The 20693-nt window shown below is 31.9% G+C and overlaps 1 protein-coding gene and 1 non-coding gene across 2 annotated transcripts in view; both read right to left on the bottom strand.

Moving 5' to 3' along the window:
* The window catches only part of LOC143206550 (limbic system-associated membrane protein-like), a 95462-nt gene that overhangs the window by 33161 nt on the left and 41608 nt on the right, over nucleotides 1-20693 (bottom strand). The window contains exon 6 of the mRNA XM_076419147.1: nucleotides 5798-5926. Coding sequence (XP_076275262.1) covers nucleotides 5798-5926 — 129 coding nt within the window. The remainder of the gene's footprint in view (nucleotides 1-5797; nucleotides 5927-20693) is intronic.
* Nucleotides 260-366, bottom strand: LOC143189387 (U6 spliceosomal RNA). Its single transcript, XR_013003846.1, has one exon. It is a non-coding gene; the product is annotated as a U6 spliceosomal RNA (small nuclear RNA).

The following is a 20693-nucleotide window of genomic DNA, read 5'->3' as shown; positions in this document are numbered from 1 at the left end:
ACACGCCCTTGAAGATACTAGTACCAAAAGTATCCTTGCTATGGATCATTAAAGATCTATTTGCATGCAACGATTGAAAAATGGACGTCAAGTTTATCTATATTGAGGTCGATCATTTCTATAATAAACAAATGGTCTTTAAAAGATCATGCCCTACATGATGATGTAATGGGACTCCGTCTAGCAGATATTTATTATTTTATTACTTGATGAATCTTATAAATTTTAGCAGTCAATGACAGAAAGGCATTGTAGGCTAAAAAATGTGACACGCTTCACGATTTTGCGTCTCATAATTACGCAGGGGCCATGCTAATATTGTCTGTATCGTTCCAATTTTAGTATATGTACCATGGAAGCGAGTACTCATAATGTTTTGTTTATGTTATTATTAGTTTTTTAGTATTTCACAATCTATCTAATGAGTAATAAGTATTTGATGGGATTTATATTATAAAATAATATGTAGAAGATCTCTTCAAGAGGTGATCTTTTGAACAAACTTATAAACAAGAACTGAATTTAATTACCCTCCTAGGTTATTGCAAAACTATTCTATTAGAACATTAATGAGATCGAATGGTAGTAAACGTTTTAGCCATAACATAGCTAATTTTAAATTGTTTAGCGAGTACATACGAGTACGGTGACACTCATTCAGTGTACTTTACACTGATACTTTGGTTCACACTCTTTATAGATTTCCAGGGAATATCTCGCTATTAATTTATTACTGGCGTAGTATGGGGTTTCAACAATGGCATCCAGAACTTTCTTTTAGATTATTTATATAAAAAGGTAATTTATTTAAAATATAATTAAAATTTAGTCAAACTGTAAATACATCCATTGAATATTTTTCTACAATGTTAATTTTTCAACCAACAAATAAGTCTTGCTGAAGGAAGCAACCTATAGACGGACATTTGAAAACACCATAAAAGAGAATGAATTATTTTTTGTATTCAATTTATATTCAATAAAAAAGAATCATTATACGTGAATGATTATTTTGCATATACTTTTAAATATGCATTAATTTAATTAAAAATCTAATTTCGCTTTGTAATAGTAGGTATTCCATTAATTAAATTCGGATCAACCAATTAATTTCTTTCGACTTAATATTAAATGCGATTATAGTTAAATAGGCTTTGAAAATAATTTAGTAAAATTTCTATATATTATTTATGTATATTTGAATTTTTAGCTCGAACCAATGTAGAAATTGAGACAAGTTCGAAGATGACGAAATAAGACTATATTACTTTACATGGAAAATTATTATATTCGATGCTTGTATGTATTTTGGTCAGCGATATCTATTGCTGGACATACAAAATATGGACTGTCAATGCAGCATATCTTGGCTGGCACACTGTATGATTGGATTGCCGCCAAATCAACATCGTTCAAGGATAAGTGTAATGGAACTATACATTTTCCCATTCTTCTTATTTTAACAGTTATTTTTTATCGCACCAACCTAGCCCAGCTCATATTTGCCAATACAATGGATGGATGATACAAATGGATGTTCCAGGCTTCACTATTTAATTTTTTATCACTTGTGATAATTTTATGGAATCCTGGTTTAAGTTTTTATCATTATATTTGAATTATTTCTGACTGTAAACCATTATTAATAAGCCTACTACCAGTGATTTAGCTTCTAAACTCTTAGTAAGTTTTTGAAGTATTTGTCACTTCAAGTCTTTATGGGCAATTTATTTCATTCCTATCAAATATCCTGACCGTCCAATGACTTGTATATGAAAGTAGCTACTCTTAAAATTAGTATTCCGCAAATAAATAATAACTCAACCAATGTAAGATAACTTTATATGTTAACTTATTAGTAATAACAATTATACCCATACACCGCCAATTGTTTTATCTATATTTTAGAAATAGTGTGCTTTAATAGGGTGCGATAATTGCATGATCTTTGTAAATTAATTGAGTAATAAACTGTAGAATATTTAGTGCAAAAAGATGTCGAAAACTTTGCATTAGTTTCATTCTTAAAGGAATGGTGATTGACAGTTTATACTGCTGACAAAGAATGCAGTGATAAAAAGAAGAATGTGGCCAAATCAAAAAAAACTAAACGAAAATGTCAAAGTAGATCATATTTGAAAAAACTGATATATCTATATCTACGACGCGTATCTTTGTAGCAGGAAACAACCACAATTAATTTTATAATTATTCTATACTTGAATTATTCCAGCCAGTATTATGTAGTTTAAAAAACAGTACCAGTTTCTTGTTCAATGTAGAAGGAAATGAGACAACTATTAGCAGAGTCTATCATTGTAAAGTAACAATTATTACTAATGATGAATAACGTTAAAAAAATTAACGCTCCTTTATTTCTTACACTAAAAACTGAAAAAAAGGGCAAAAAATTAAATTAATTCGTAAACGTTATATTATTTCAATTAAAAAATTAATAAATGATAAGAACTGAACTATCTCATTATTTTCTTCTCTATGGAAACTAAGAACCAATTATTTTCCTTTATGCAGCGATCCCTCTCCAGTAATATACCCGAATCGTTCTCCTTTCGATATTTGCCAATATCCAGACAATTTACGAAATGTGCATTGGAAATATTCTTTCTATCTTTCGATATGAAGATAGCAGTTACATTTTTTTTGGTTTTTTAAGGGAAATCAGTTTTGAATCGAGTAGCAATATTGATCGGCAATTATGGGTTGTTAGTTGCAGGAATTTATGTTGGAAGCGGTAATAACGATAAAGTGGGTAATTATTTTTTAATATTCCTGTCTAAATGTTCAGAAAGCTTAAATTGTATCAGAAAGGTACTGTATTATACTGATTATAGGTATATTTAGAGTACTAGATACTTAGTGTAATACACGCAAATTGTCTATTTTTAGTTATGTATAACATAAATTCTTACAAACACACTTACTAAGTACTCCTACATACCTTATTACTGTTAATGTTAATATTAAAATAGGTATGTGATAATTATAAAGAAATTACTTTTTTGAACCACTGAATTTACACTTCTAGTGTCATTTACACTTTTAGTGTCAAACATCTTTACTCTCAAAAAATGAGGGTATTCTAATTCTACCAGTCAAAATAAGAAAATATTGTGAACAAAAAGCCGAAAAGTGACCTCTTAGCTGATAGCAGTCCTTACAAAAGGACCCAGGATTTAAGAAGATCACTATGGTTCTCCTGAAGATATCTAGTTTTGAATACCATCCCCGTTCACCCATTTGCCAGCTACATTAGTACTCTAAATTGTAACTATGCTAAACACCTAACTAAACCAGGAACAGTTACGAATCTTTGTTGATTTTATAAACAAAATCTAGACTCATCATTGGGATTCTTGAAGTCTAAGTCTAAAAATCAAGAAACAATCAAAAAATCTTATCTTTGATGAAATACTGTTTTCGCTACACAAATTAGCAATTCATTAATACATCGCCCTATGGGTTACGTTCATCATATTCACACCCCACTAAAATATTTTGTCTGGATCAGATAAAAGGACACCTTTGTCATTTGTAACAATGAAAAGGAAAAACTTATCAATTCTTTACCTACTTGAATTCTTAATATCCAAATCTGCACGAAGACTGACGATAACTCTGAGACGTTCTATTTTAACAAAAGGACAGTGATGAGCAGAATATCAGGTTTATAGGAAACACATAAAGCTAGGTTCATCAACACTAAAATTACCAGGAGCTGCGTTATTTAATTTATAGGATTTTCTTCACGTCTAGTTGAAATAAATTCCTTAGAAAATGTATTGTGCCCTTCCTGGAAATGAACACAATTGTTGGGATGTAAGTAAAGTATCTTTCAAATGCTATTAGACTAATACTCACCTAGTATAAAATAGGGATCAGAAAGAGATGAAATTAAAAAAGTATGTACAAGATAGCTTTTGAACGAATTGCGAAATGGATATTCGTTAGAATATTTAGCAGAAAAATTAAAAGTTTAAAAAAAAGTTAGCAACATTTTAGAATATTTTAAGAGTGTTTTGAGATTTACCAATACCAAAGTATTCTCGACGAGGACAAGGGCTGCCTTCTTAATTGTTCAATGGCCAATGAACTGCAATTATCACTTGCATACCTTGCACCAAATCCAAGGCTCCGACATTGGTAGATAAAGTATATCCTTGGAATCCAATCATACACAATCTTATTTATCAAATATGAGTGGTATCAATTTAGTTATAGACTTGACAGTTTAAAGCTTCTATATATGTTGACTGAAACACTTCTTGAATGCTGAAAATTACTGCCATGTCGCAGGTACAACATAATATATTATTATTTCTATCAATAATGTTAAATAATTTAACAACTTACACTTTGGTATTAGTTTGATTATTAGATTATTAAATAAAAGGATCTAATATATATATATATATATATATATATATATATATATATATATATATATATATATATATATATATATATATATCAAAACTTAGTTTGGTTATCCAAATAAATAGGATTTATACATTTTTTCAAGAGTCATCAATAAGCATTCCTATATACAATGCCAATGTATAAACACTTTTGCTAACATTTACTTGTTCTAATGAAAATAACGAAGATAACAGGTCAATTGAAAAATCTCCGGCCTGACACATAGATGACGCTACTAGAATTAAATTCATATGTTTTTTAATTAGCCCTAACCTTCAAAAGATGTGCATATAAATTTGACAGTTGTCGGATCATAAGTTTGTAAATTATAGCATTTAAGTGAAGCAACTTTTTTTATTGTGAAAAAATGGATAAAAAGGAATTTTGCGTGTTGATAAAATATTGATTTTTGGAGGGAAAAATGCAGTTGAAGCAAAAACTTGGCTTAATGCCGAGATTCCGGATACTGCCCCAGGAAAATCAATCATTAAGCATTGGTATGCTAAGTTTAGACGTGGTGAAATGAGCAGCGAAGGCGGTGGACGCAGTGGACGCACAAAAGAAGTTGTTTCCGACGAAACCATTTAAAAAATCTACAAAATGATTTTGAATGACCGTAAATTTAAACTGAATGAAATAGCAGACACTCTAAAGATATTAACTGAATGTGTACATCATATCATTCACAAATATTTGGGTATGAGAAAGGTCTGTGCAAAGAGGGTGCGCGCGAGCTCACTTTTGACCAAAAATAACGACGAGTTCATGATTTGGAGCAGTGTTTGAAGATGATCAAGCATACGTAGCTCTATAGTTTCACTCCAAAGTCCAATCGACAGTCATCCGAGTGGACTGCACACGATGAACCCGTTCCAAAGCGTGGAAAAACGCAACAGTCGGCTGCAAGCCTATGGCGTCTGTATTTTGGGATGCGCATGGAATAATTTTCATTGACTACCTTGAGAAAGGAAGGGCCATCAACAACAACTATTACATAGCGTTATTGGACCGTTTGAAGGACGAAATCGCCAAAAAACGGCTACAATTGAAGAAAAAGAAAGTGCTGCTTCACCAAGACAATGCACCGTGTCACAAGTTAGTGAAAACGATTGCAAAAATCCATGAATTTGGCGTCGAATTGCTTCCTCATCCACCGTATTCGCCAGATCTGCACCCCATTGACTATTTCCTGTTCTCAGATCTCAAAAGAATGCTATAATCAGTGCATTACCATTGAAGGGAATTATGTTACAATAAAAATAAAAAAAAACTAATTTTGCCAAGAAAGTTTGTGTTTTACTATGTTGGGCCGGGGACATTTCAGTTGACCTGTTATATATCTACTATAAATATAACTTACAATGTATTACGAGCATGATGCGTTTACTGACTGATGGCGGTACTCCATTGGATGCAATGCAGAGGTAGGGGCCCATTTGTTGTCTGCTCACTCTTGTTAAGTTCAAAAAATTTCCTTCAACATTAGCAACTGCAAAGTGAAAATAACATAATTAGTTGCATATCATAATTGCCACACGTATAGTGTAAGAATTTAGGATAAGTAAGTAGTAATATGTACTATTTTATTTATTTTAACGATGTATACAATACTTTTCCACTACTCATGGCATTACAACTTATGTTAAGTACATCCACCGCATAATATTATATAAATAAATTAGACTTACTGTGGACGATTTTGTATAAATCGACACCCAATTAAGATAGTAATTTGACTGTTATGTTAGCTGTTTACATTTCCATCTTTGTTGCAATTGTATTAGACCACAGCGTAAATGAGAATATGGTTATTAATAAAGCTACCAGACACCTCCAACATTTCGACATTGAAATGATTCGAAATGCGAACGTAGCGGAGCTAACAAAATCTAATCAATTTTCTTTTCAGTCTGTTAACCAATATTATTACCGTACACTATTTTGCTGCCTCTGGCAACATAAAAAAACATACACACTCATATACGAAGTCCGAAAGTTCTGGAGACAACACAACTAATAAGCACTGACGTTGGCCAGAAAGTAGAGAAACATATTTTATTCTCACGAAGATAAAATTCGATAAAAGAATTTATTTACGTCACTACAATTGAGTCCTATAATTCCAGACACTTTTATGATAAGCAACAAATAATCCATAAAGTAATAATTTCTTAGTATTAAATTTTATTTTGGAATACAAACGGTAAGAGGGAAAATACAATAACAGCATAAAGTGTTTTAGTGAATAACAGACGCTAAAAAAGTTTGCCGTATTTTATCGACATTAAAAATAAATTAGCAGTTTCAATAAAAGTATAATAAGATAGGTTTTTTGAGTAAGTTTGATATGCGGTATGATGTTACATAGAACTCTCATAAATCTTCTAACAACTCAACCCTCCGAAAATTCGAAAGCTCCTTGGTTCATCTGAAATTCAAATTCATTAGTTAGTTTTCATCTAAAATTGTATGTATCAATCAAAATATTTTGGCATATACATTAAAAATTGTACTACCAATTGTACTAAATACTTTGTCGGCGTAAGAATTTCGAAGACTTTTTCTTTGCTACAACTTGTCATTTAATTTATTCATTTCAATACTATTCCTTGCTGATCCCACCATACATGACTTTTCTCTCCTTTTGGATTTCTCCCATTATGTATAAACCTCTAAAAACAGTTGCCATCAACTGCTGAACTGTCTGAAAGCTTTTTCAGAGTTTGAGCTGCGTTTTCGTCCAGTGAGTCACATAATTCATTGTCTCCGGGCTTTTTTGATTGAACCTTTGAAACAGACCGAATTCAGGGATTTGAGTACATTTCGTGATTCTAAATGAAACGTTGTTATTTTATTGGGACCATAAATTAATTTATATCTAAAAGGTTTAATCAATCCTTTAATTGATAGGTTTGATATATGGAGAAATATTAAAAACACAGAATATAACATTTAAGTTAGATCGTTAAAGATATGTTTAACAACGGATATCGCTGGTCGAATTACATATAAGAACCTTATGTTATTTTAAATTCGGGGGCTTGGTTGGCACGGTGGTAAAGGCAACATGGCTGTTAGTCCTCCTCCTGTTACGATAGTCACGGGTTCGTATCCTGCTGACACATGGTCATAAATTTATGTTTGGGATTGTTCAACATTTGTGATTATCCTTAGACAAGAGTGCAAAATCCGATAAGGAAAATGATCCCAGTCACGCCAGTAAACAGGCTTTGTAAGACCGGATGTCTTATGGGATGATCTCCACGTTCACTCGCCAGTCGGTAGGCTAAATGCCAACGACCGTGGTTTGGAACCTAAGTTAAACAGCAGGTACAGTCCAGACAAACCCTAGTTGGTAAAAAGGAGACTCTAAAATATATTTAAAAATATTACATTTATTTTGGATATACATAATATAATGACCCGTTTAAAATACGCTTATTGTTATGACAACCAACTTGTTTTTCAACTTATACACATATAAAGATATTTATCGCATTATCGGTTTATCTTTTATCAAGTTTCCTTTCTGAAGAAAATACTTACTTACTTCTTATAAACATGCCGATTTTTTTGGCTCAATATTTTTTTCCGAAACTCGACGGGAACAGATTCGAGTTTAAGCCCGGCAAATATCTGTTTTGTAACAAATAAAAATATGTAGATTTTATTTATAGAGACACCTACGGCTGCTTTTTATATTAGTACATTAAAAGGTAGTATAAAAATCAATAAAATCGTAGTTTTGTCGACTGTTCAGACCATAACTTAGAAGGTAATTCGTTCTTTCGATATTATTGTCACTAAAACAAGTATACCGTGTAATTTGGTTTTTATTTGGTGAAATTTTTACCGCCATAACTATTATATTATAACTATTATGTTATAGTAGTCAATAAAGAAATAGTTACATCAACAGGCGTAGTAAAAACATAGGGGATTATTCTGGATTCGGTCGGTAAATGGAAAAACAAATTGATATAGACCATAAAAGCCACAAAAAATTATCGTAGGTCGAAGTTATCAGCAAGAAACTCTATTGAACGATTGATTTTATGGACCACGTATAGACTTATATAGCAAATTCTTGACGTAAAAGTTGAGAATCATAGCGGATGAAAAATATTATATCTAATTTTAAGTAAAGTTATTTCCATTTTGTTACACTTGACTTGATAGAAAACTGTCATCCGAATGTAATAACTCTACTGATGGGTGTTGACACTTTTTAACCCTTAAGTGAAGAATTGTCATGCCAGTATTTTCCTACACGCATGACACTCAAAAGATAACTTCATTAGATGATATATTGTATAAAACGTCTTACATTAAGGTCTACATCTGTTTATTGCCTATATTTTAGATTATCTACTACTCAGTCATCACTTTCAACTTCGAATTACATCCAACAAATCAATATATTTGATTTGGTCTGAGTCCAAGTCATTTTCATTTAGAAAGCATGTGGTTTTTCCAAGCTATGCGTCGCTCTAAACACACATCTAGATATTTAACATCTCCAGTTAAGGGGATAAGCAAATTGTGGAATACTACGAGCTACTATCTATACATAGTATAAAACAAAGTCACCTTTTCTGTCCCTATATCCCTATGTGCGCTTAAATCTTTAAAACTACGCAACGGATTTTGATGCGGTTTCTTTCAATACATAGAGTGATTCCAGAGGAAGGTTTATATGTATAATACAAGCATAATATACTAAGGCAACATTGCTAATTTTAGAGGTTTCTAACGTGATATCGTAAATTAACCTATTTTTTAGGCTTATTTAGCAATTAGCAAAAACGCTGCCTAACCCTACGAGTTAGATCAAATTAATGTACTACAGTATTGTACACCATAAAAAGGTCTACAAAAAAGTCCGCGATGGTATATGTTTATCTTTTAGGGATAACCCACATTAACCATTTTTATTGTTTACTTTTTACGTGAGAAAATGGCTTATTTACGAAGCTATTTTAAGCAATACGGCATTAATCCTTATCGAATTAAGTACCTTTAATACAGTGTGCAATTAATATAGATCAATATGGTTCCTTACAGCATGTAAATTAAACAAATATTTTCGGATATAGTACAAATTTAAAATTTGCGTTTAAAAATGTGTAATATAATAAAAATTGTATGAATTTAGATATTCTAAAGATAGCATTAAATCTCCATAGTAAGTATAGGGGAAGAGGAATTGTTTTACTCCAAATTTAATGCGTGCAGGCCAAGGGCAGTATTGAATGAACCAAAAATACTGGATCGATTTTAATCATGTTTTCATTGAGTGACATAGGCATATATATTTTATGCACGTGCAAAGTCGGAGTGGGCCGCTATGTTTTTATATACAACGTTTATATTTTTTCTGTAGTGTATTTAATTTAGTATCAGCATTGCACCCTTGCGAAGCCGGGGCGGGTCGCTAGTAACCAAATAAAACTGTTTGTGCAAAACAGAACAATATACTGTTGCAAAAGAGACCAACGATAACGTGCAGCAGACAAAATGTACGTCTCTTGCATGACAACACTCAACCATATTTTACAAGAGTTGTAAAGAACAGATTATTACCCTTTACCCAGCGTATTAACCAGACATAGTGCCTACTCATTAACACTAGATTAGATTAGAGAGATGGAACTAGTTAGAATTATGGTTTAGAAATTCTGTAAAGAAGATTGTGAAGTAGTGTGAAAATGGATACTGCTAAACAAACATCGCTCTATCGACATGGTATCGGCATGTTGACAGAAAGACGAAAAAAGTTAATTTTTACATATAATGTAGCATTTTTCCTCGATAAATGTATTTTATAGAGAAAAATGATCTATACAAGCACGTAATAAATTTATGAAAAGTTTTCAATGTTCTATTGGCAACGTGGAAGAGTATTTTTATGGTATTCAACTTTAATTGTATCTTGTTGATTATTAACTTATATACTGAATAGTATATATAATAATATAATATAATTATAAGTTGTTTCTCTGATATCTGCTTCTTTTCACACTAAAGATATTTAGCACATTTCAATTAACCTGAATATTATCATTTATTTAACAAGAAGATATAGAATAATATTATTAGATACAGTTCCTCCCACGTTGGGTAAGTATTACGGGGGTGATATAAGATCGCAATGTTATTATTGTCTAGTTATTAGTTCTCCGATGCCATCCTACGTCAAGTAGGCTGTGAATAATAACGTCGGCATACGGGACTAGACATTCATATTCACTGATTAATTTCTGGCAACATTTCATAATCTTGTTTTATAGATAGTCTGTTTGTAAGATAAGATTTCACTATCTGAGCGTGGGAATGAGGAAGATGCAACTAGGTTGTGAATTTTGGTTCACAATATTTGTTAGTTTGTATCCTCCAATTATTATCAGTAGTATTTTGAGAAATCAACAATAAAGTTCAAATTGACATTAGATGAATTTAGACATTTGACAACAGGGTTGACCAGTACCAACACAAATTGAATTTTACAGAGTGAAACGTAATGAAACAATTGCCCCGAAGAAGAATTCGGCGCTCAATCCATTTTCCAGTATTTCTTCCTTTTGCTCATTACGTTACAGCTGAACTGAACAGTGTGAGATAAAGTTCGACCGAGACGCACTCATGACATTAAAGGTTCTTTTAAGAAACAAACGCGGACGAAAGCCAAGAAATCTACTACATCATACGCGGAAGAATCTTACTCACACACTGCTAGGAAATATCGGATTTAAAAAGTGTAAATATAACCCACGAAGACGGCTGATGAAACTTCCAGACATTCTTTTAGAATAATCCAATCTTTAAAATAATATAATCAAATTAAGAAATATGTTTTATACAATTTCATATTCCAAGATGACACTGGGCCAATCATGACAAGACGAAAACAAAAATAGCGTAAAGAAAATTAAATTTGATGGAAAAAGGTAAAAGTTTTAATAATTCATTGCAGATTTATTGTTCTTCATGTACAGAGTAAGAATGGTTGTATATAGTATAAGCATAACGTTAGAATTTATGAAGATAGAACTAAGTACTTAACTGTTTCGCTGATATGACAAATGCATTAGAGATAACGCAGGGATTATATCTAATTTACAAAAGAAAACGTACACAGATAGTATTACTATAATTGAATATCAATAAAGAAAATGACTTTACATGGACACAAAGGAATGACGGTAACACTAACCAAACCTAAAAAGGTAAATGTGCATTCTCATCAAAGTAAAATACATTACTTGAACTATACGATTGTTAGCTATTAAATTAGTCCACTTTATAAAAAAGCGCCTTTAGAGATCTACTTCATGGATTTTTGTTTATAACATCTTTAATAGATACGCTTAGTACAATCTTAATTATAAATTAATTTATTGCTACTTTTCATTTGAACTTGGATTAATTCACAAGCAAGACGAGTGCGAAAAAATATAACAATATGTATTCCTCAATTATAAAATTATAGTAACCGACAGCTATAAATATGTATACACTAAAGGTATACATTTTATATAAGTTCGTATGGTTTGGTTCGCTTCAATCTCCTGACATCCTACGCGCTATTGCTTCCATGTTAGTATGATTTAGTAATCTTCTTTCGTGATTCAAGGAGAAATCTTGGATAACTTCGCAAATCCATTTGAATACCAGGTCATCGTGCAATTCTTCGTTGGTTACGTAGCGATAGGCGTTGGTAATCAATGGAAGAACTTTGTTTTGACAGCAATGGATGACTAATTGATTTGAATATTTAGTGCAACCCCATATTTCCACCCCATAGATCCAGATTGGCTTTATAATTGTCTTATAAATCAACCTTTTGATTTTAGATCAAGTTGCGAGTATCTTCCGACTAACCAGTATAGTTTTTTATTTTGGTTCTATGTGTTTTGATTTTTGTTTAACGGCTTCATAGATGGCGTGGAAATATATACACTTTATATTCTATATGTATATTCTTGGATAATATATACACTAGATGTGCTATAATTTTAATATAAATTATATTGTATGACGTTATTTTTGTTTAATTATTTTTAATTACATTAGTATTTGTTATGTCACTGTCAAAATAAATAACACTATCATAGTATTTATTGTGTCTGCATAATAAACTGTGGTTTCTTAAATAATATAAGCATTACATATACTATATTTTTTTAATAAGTTATATTTTATAACGTTATTTTTATTTAATTATAAATTTTGAAGTCGTTCGTTGGTTGTTTTATTAATTATAGGGACTGTAGAAATATATTTATATAAAAATAAGTGATTCAATTTAAACATCAGTAGAAAAGCAACCCTTCCTTTTATTGAATAAGTCTAGTCTCATCAGACTGTATACGTTTATTTATCGAATTAAGGAGTCCGGTTTTAAAGAAACAAAGAAGTTAAAAAATATTTTAAAAAATCTATTCCCGTCGCTCCTCCGTTCATCGGGGACAAAGTAACGCAATTAAAGCGGCGGTCTCCTCCTTTAAATGGTCTTAGTAAATCGGTTTAGAACGTCTCCGAAATTAAACATTTACTTCAACCTCGGGGCACTTATCGTTAATTCTGTTAAATAACCGGCGTTTGTCTTTGGCTTTTTTCTCGCCGGTATTCTGTCGACAATTACTGTGTCCCGCCCGAACACTATCCTGCAAAGAATGCACAACTTACTACAGGAAGCAGTGATGTGGGAGGACGAGGGCGGAACCCGGCGAACAGGACTCGATATCGGAAGACAAATCTCCGACAAAGTTAAAAGGGGGATAAAAAAGGAAATTGAATTTTTTGTTTGCTGAATTGTTTCCGGTTATTTCTAATTTAATTTTAATGCGTATATCTACACAAGAATATTACGTTAAAATCCTTTTGTTTTTTTTTTCGTCAAAAATGCTAGATCAAAATAATCACAATATATATACAAGCGTAGAAGACCGAAAAAATCTGATTGTTTTTCTCAGTCTTTTGGTTTCTACTCCGTCGATGTCATGCATTATAAGGAAATTGATATATTTTTGGTTTTTTTTTGAATATTTTATTATTTATTTTGTTTTGTTTTTTGAAAACCAATAGTTGCATATTTATACATAGTGTGATCCATATGTTATCTTGTTTTTTGTAATTCTATTAGGTGCTTGTATCTATTATTATGAGCGATTTGTACTGTTGAAAGTTAAATGTCAACAACGGTTAAACAACTTAACCTATAGTCTATTCAATGTTTTTGTACGTACGTCATCAAGATGTTTAAAGTATTGCCTGCCGCAATTTGTAATTTCGTTTTAGAATGAGACTATTTTCTTTCATTTTATTCTAGTTAAAATGAGGCAGAAGGCTGTCTGATAAGTTAGAACTTGCAACTGAATTAGCCTATCAATGACGTCAGGTTGCCTAACGTATGCAAAATTCGTCAAAACAATAGTGAAAAGAAGTTATAAACTGCCAAACGTTATTTTAATGCTGTGCTTGATTTGATGAATTTCAAATCTCTGCTTATTATTACTGTGATTGAAGATTCCGAAGCCAAACAGAACAGATTGTGCTAATCAGTTATTTTGAACAGGAACGAGATAAATTCGTTAGAGAGGCAAGCATTTTTACTGTTAAATATTAATTTTCTGCGATTTTTCTTAAAAATATTTTTAACGTGTTGCACCTGCACTGAATATTAGTATGGATACGGTCACTGAAATAATTAAAAAATTAAAAATTTGATCTTGAATTCACCGAAAAAAAAACAACCTCATACGAAGCGCTAAGCTTGAGGTTAGCTCTATCGGAGATGAAATATATGACATATAAAAACAGTGAGTTGTCTTTTAATACAAACATAAGCAGCACTTGGTGAAGCAGCACTTCCTTTTTCTTTAAATGCGGCCATTTTTCGGCTATTTCGTCCTTCAGACGGTCCAAAAACGCTATGTAATAGTCGCTGTTGATGGTCTTTTTCAAGGTAGTTAATGAAAATTATTCCATGCGTAACCCAAAACACAGACGCCATAACTTTGTCAGCCGACTGTTGCACTTTCCCACGCTTTGGAGCGAGTTCATCGTGTGCAGTCTACTAGGATGACTATCGATTGGACTTCGGAGTGGAATGATAGAGCCATGTTTTATCCATTGTCATATATCGATGCAAAAACTCGGGTTTATTACGCTTGATCATCTTCAAACACTGCTCCGTATCATCAACTCGTAGTTGATTTTGGTCAAAAGTGAGCTCGCCCTATACCCACTTTGCACAAAGCTTTCTCATATACAAATATTCGTGAATGATATGATCTACACGTTCAGTTGATATCTTTAGAGTGTCTGCTCTTTCATTTAATTTCAATTTACGGTCACTCAAAATAATTTTGTGGATTTTTTAAATGTTTTCGTTGGTAACAACCTCTTTTGGGCGTCCACTGCATTCACCGTCTTCGGTGCTCATTTCACCACGTCTAAACTTAGCATACCAATCCTTGATGGTTGATTTTCCTGGGGCAGTAACCGGAAACTCGGCATCAAGCCAAGTTTCTCCTTCAACTGTATTTTTCCCTTCAAAAAGCAATATATTAGCAACACGCGAAATTCCTATTTATCCATTTTTTTCACAATAACAAAAGTTGCTTCACTCAAAATGCTATAATTCACAAACTAATGATCCGACCGCTGTCAAATTTATACACGCATCTTTTGAGGGTTAGGGCTAACTAAAAACTATATGGATTTAATTCTATTATATTATAGTATTTATTTTTATTCTATTATTTATTTCAATTGACCTGTTATTTCGGCTGGAGTTCCACAGGGTAGTGTCCACTCCTATATCTGCTCTATACTGCTGATATCCCAACATCAAAAGAAACTGTACTTGGAATGTTTGCTGACGACACAGTTATAATGACAAAAAATGTATCTCTGTCTAAGGCTGTAGAAAAAGTACAAGTAGTGATCAATAAGATCTACAAATGAACTAGAGCCTGAAAATACAGAAAAACCTAATTATATCACTTTACGGATGCCCGGTTCCTCAAGCAGAATCAGCTAAATACTTAGGAATATATCTCGATGATATGTTAAATTTAAAATATGTTAGATGAAAAGCAGATCAGATTAGACTATAATTAAACAACTGCACTAGTTAGTCGGAGTATACCCTCAATTTGACCGAAATTTAAAGAGATTGGTTTATCAGCAAATCATAAAGTCAATTTGGACCCATGGACTGTAAATATGGGGTTGCACTAAAAAATCAAACCAACTAGTAATCCAACGCACCCAAAACAAAGTTCTACGATTAATTATCAATTCTTATAGCATGTAACAAACAAAAAGCTGCACGATAACCTCGAATTCAAATGGATATACGAAGTTATCTAAGGTTTCGCCTTAAAACATAACGTAATGTTGCTAAATCACAACGACGTGGAAGCAATATAGCTACTGGACAACACGCATGAAATCAGAAGATCGAAGGGAACTACACCACACAAACTTGTTTAGTGTATAAGTATATTCTTAATTCTAGCTTAACTGGATTAGTTTCAGTTTAATTTCGGAAATACTTACTGTCCTCGCCTTGCTTATGTATAAATGCAAGTACAACAGAACAGTAGTAATAAATTAATTTGTAAATTACGATTGTACCTAGTATATCTAATGTAGATGTAATTAATTAATAAAAATTTCAATTGCTACAAAAATAAAGTATGCAATAAAAAATAGTGTTAAATTAAAAAACATAAACGTTAAAAAGAAATGATTTTACAGATAAAACTTGTACATTAGAATAATGTCGATCTTGCACGGTCCAGAATAACGGTTGCGGCATAAAAAGAACATCAAAATCCCCACAGATGCCAGACTGAACATTTCGACCGGCGATGACGGATGGTGATGGGGAGCGGATCCGGCCCATCGACTGGAGGTGCAACATAATTAAATAGACGTCAATCCGTTTGAAAATTTAACGTTAAAAGCGTCCAGTTTCACGGGGATTTGAGCATACGTATCGGCTAGGTGGCGGGGCTGAAATATTCAACTCACCCCGCCGAATCCACTCGGCGTTGGCCGACCGACGTTGCGGAAACCGACGCTCACGCAGTAACAAACGATGAAGAATTAATTGTTTGAAATCCATTTTAAGGGAGACCGTGCGCGGTGGTTATCTAGTACGCATAGCGGGAGACCGAAAGAACCGACGGGGGCACCGAAATTAAGCGCTACGGTAAATCCTTAGTTACTAGGGGGAATAGTCAAAGATATTCCTAACTATATATCAATTAATTCCTCCCCCTCTAATGTTCCCTTTTATATTACTGGATATATTTAAATGAAGTATATGCTATTTTAAAACAAATGGTATTACTTATATTATAATAAACTGCTTATAATAACAGCTAATTTTTATTTATTTTTATTTTGTTTTATTCTAAAATTTTCTTTTTACCAACCAGGGTTAATCTGGGTTGGACCTAATGCTTAACGTGGGCGCCGAACCACGGTCCTCAGTATTAATTAAACCAACTGGTGAGTAATCAACCAGATGTCCGGTGTACCCGGCGTAGCGTGGACGGTTTTCATGGCCGGATTTTACACTCTTGTCTTACCCCTTATAAAATTACAATTGGAAATAATCAATATCCTAAATTTCCAACTATGCCCTGGTGGAACTCGAATCGCGATGTCGTTGCCGCCCTATCGCCGTAACAACTGTGGCTACCATGCTGAGCTACTAAGTTTTGCTTATTATCAAGTAGGCTTGAGTTTATCTCAAAAAACTCTATTTGCACAATGGTTTGTAGGTTAAAGTCATAACCTCTTATCACTATTGCTTTCAAGAAATTTGCATACGTCTGACAACCGGACGACTTTGACAGGCTAGTTCGGTTTCACGTTCGAACTTAACAGACAGCATTGTGTCTCTTTTTAACCAGAACTTTAACCCTTTAACTAGATTTTATTCTAGTTAATTCTTTCTGATTTGTTCAAACACGTAAACAAATGAACCTGTCAAAGCCGCCAGGTTGTTAAACGTACGCAAAATTATTCAAAATATTATAATTAGGGGTTATAAATGGACAAACGTTGTTTTAACGCTTTGTTTTAATGGATATCAAATTGCAGCTGTTTTTATTGAATATATTTTTTAGTGTGTTGCAACTGAACTGTATATTAGCACGGGCACGTTCACTAAAATATCTCAAAAAATCAAAAACAATATAATTTTAAATTCACCAAAAAGAAAACAACTTTATGCGAAACGGGTGACCAATTAAGATCAGCGTGATGATAGCTGTATCACAGATCAAAAATACGAAATTTATAAAAACAGCAAGCTATTTTGAGGGATGTAGTCCATCCCTTCATACACTGTTGGGTAAGATAGGATTGAGATGTAAAGACTTCGTGGGTTAGAAGGGGTTTTATAGAACTTCCAGACATTGCTTTTAAAAGAATACGATTCTTAAAAACATATAACAAAATCAAGGAAGAATTATTATGTCAATTTGTATATTTAGATGAGACATGGTTATTTTAGAATGGTATATTGGGTCATTCATGACAAGATGATAATAAATAGTGTAAAGACAACAAAAGTTGACGAAAAAAGGTAAACTATCGATTAGGTTTTGTTAGTTATAACTTTTATTAATAATCCATTGCAAACATATAGTTCTTCATGCTGCAAACAGGAATGGTTTTATTCCTGCTGATAAATAAAAATATGCCGAGAATACGATAACGAGAAGCCAATCTTCGGATTAGCACAAGTGCCCAATCGGTTACATTGCGTACTTTTTTTTATACCTACAGTATGTATAAACGACCATTTATAGTAATTGAGTGAAAACAACAAAAAATCTAAAATGTTTAGCTTTTCTGAAGCAGTAGTAATTACAATAAGAGTATTAATTAAATTTCCGGGTAACTCTTAATGTGGTACTATATGTCGATTTAAAATAACACAAAAATTGGAGTAACTAATAAAAATTAAACACTTACTTTCATTATAATATATTTTAGTAACGATTTAATTTTTCTTTCATAGGTAAAGTGTTGCTCGAATTTGTTGCGGGTACTTATAAACTATAAACAAATATGGTTTCTGAACTTTTTATAAACGTGTTTCAATACGTTGTTTTTGTGTAAACATGGTGTATGGATGTAAATATATTTCAATATGATCTCTATAAAAATGGTATTTATTAGTCCGTTTTTTGTTATATTTTTGTAATAAAATTTTCTAATAGAAAAAGATGTATTATATAAAAACTCAATTATAATACTTGCAATTATGAAAATGTGGATATAATACCAAAGTTAAGTATTACATGTATTCATATAAATTTGGTTTTTGAACGATATTGTTTAATTTCAAACATTTTATAAAAAACTAATGATAACATTTCATATTACTATTGTTCCTGGGCTATAAATGAGTTCCACCACTTAAGGAAGAATTACTACTACGTTTTCTACCGCAACATGTATGATTATAACTAAATGGCTAAAGTTTTATCGCGAAGTTATATACAAAAAAAAATAGACTAAAATTTTCAACACTATTTACAACATCAGTTCAAATAAATGAAACCGCGTATTCCCAAAATTACATTCCGATTACTGGTATGCGCATATAAAGATTGTCTAAAGAAAACAGATAAATACAGGAAAAATAAAAAACGAAACAAAATAGAAGCTGGAATCTATAGTAATGTAGAGTAGATAAAAGCAAGAAACAATGGACAACAGCAGGAATAAGTAAGAAACTGGAACAAGTTTATAAGGAATAGAAGCATTAATAATACATTCAGAAAGAATATTACTAAAAAAATTAAAATTAAACTTAAACCTGAAATAATAACAGTAAACATTCCGTGCCAAGATGTTACAATTGTTAAGTAAAAAAATCTAAAGATCTAATTCAGATAACAGATGAAGCTGAAAGAAAATCATACATTATCTGGGATTTTAACAAAAAAGTAGAAAGACGATCATCGTAAAATCCATTAATATATATGGAAAGCTAAAAGGAGAAAAGATAAATCAATTTCAGATTATATATATATATATATATATATATATATATATATATATATATATGTGTGTGTAACAGTAGAAATATTATGGACGCAGTGCGACGTGAAACAGGAATAGGAAGTGATCATTACTTAGTAGTAAAGACAATATGAGAAAGAATATATATAAAAATAGTTAACAAAGAAACATACATAAAGAAAAAATATGCTGAAATATTATCCCAGGAATTTGACACAGGGATGGAGTACTTACAATTACTCGTAATTATTTTAGCTATTCATTGTAATATATAAGGACATTGGACTGTGGTATCGGACAAAAGAAAATGATGGTCACAAGAAATAAAAGAAAAGAAAAATCTTGAAAAGTCAAATGAAGCTACGAGATATACGAAAAAGCGTAACAGAAGAGTAAAGTGAATGATCCAATAGGCTAATAAGAAAACATGGATAAAAATTTGGATATTGGTTGGAGATAAACAGTAAAGAATACAGCAAGTTTTAACAACGCTCAGAGGAAGAAAATCGTATAATTATACACACATAAGAGATAAAATAGGAGACATAATAACTGAACATGAAATAATAAATCACATATGTTAGGTATACTGTTGTACTTGAAAGACCAGTGAGGGATAAATACATCAGTATGTATTTCATAAATTCAAATTAAATTAAATATTCCTACGGTTTCGTTCGTTTTAATCTTCTGATATTCTGTGAGTTGTCCAGTAACTGTGTTGCTTCCACGTTGCTGTAATTGAACAATATTATTCAATATTTTAAGGCAAAATCTTGTATGTTGTTGTTGTCTAATATTCTTTTATTTCGAGGTCATCGTGCACTTCTTTGTTGGTTAGTTAGCGATAGGAATTGGCAATTAATTGAAAAACTTTGTTTTGGCAACAATGAATGACCAGTTGGTTTGATGCTTTAGTGCCCTAATTACTTATTTGCATTAATGCATTAATATTTGCACCCCAGGTTCGAATGGGCTCTATGTTTGGCTGATAATCCAAATTTTTTGACTTTAGGTCAAGTCGTTAGAAGATATAATTAGGGTTTTGTCATTCCGCCGAAATGTAAAATTAACATGGGCAATTTGAAGCTATTGAGCTATATTTTCCGGTCTCCAATCCATTTGTATACCTTGTTGACTTCTACTTGTACTATTTCTACAGCCTTAGGCAGATATAACTTTTACCATAATTACTG

Source organism: Rhynchophorus ferrugineus, unplaced genomic scaffold (assembly GCF_030347505.1).
Source record: "Rhynchophorus ferrugineus isolate W39M unplaced genomic scaffold, kcgeb_rfMv2 rfM1, whole genome shotgun sequence".
Taxonomy (NCBI): Eukaryota; Metazoa; Arthropoda; class Insecta; order Coleoptera; family Curculionidae; genus Rhynchophorus; species Rhynchophorus ferrugineus.
The sequence above is the reverse complement of the archived record's forward strand: the minus strand, read 5'-3'. Positions and strand labels throughout refer to the sequence as shown.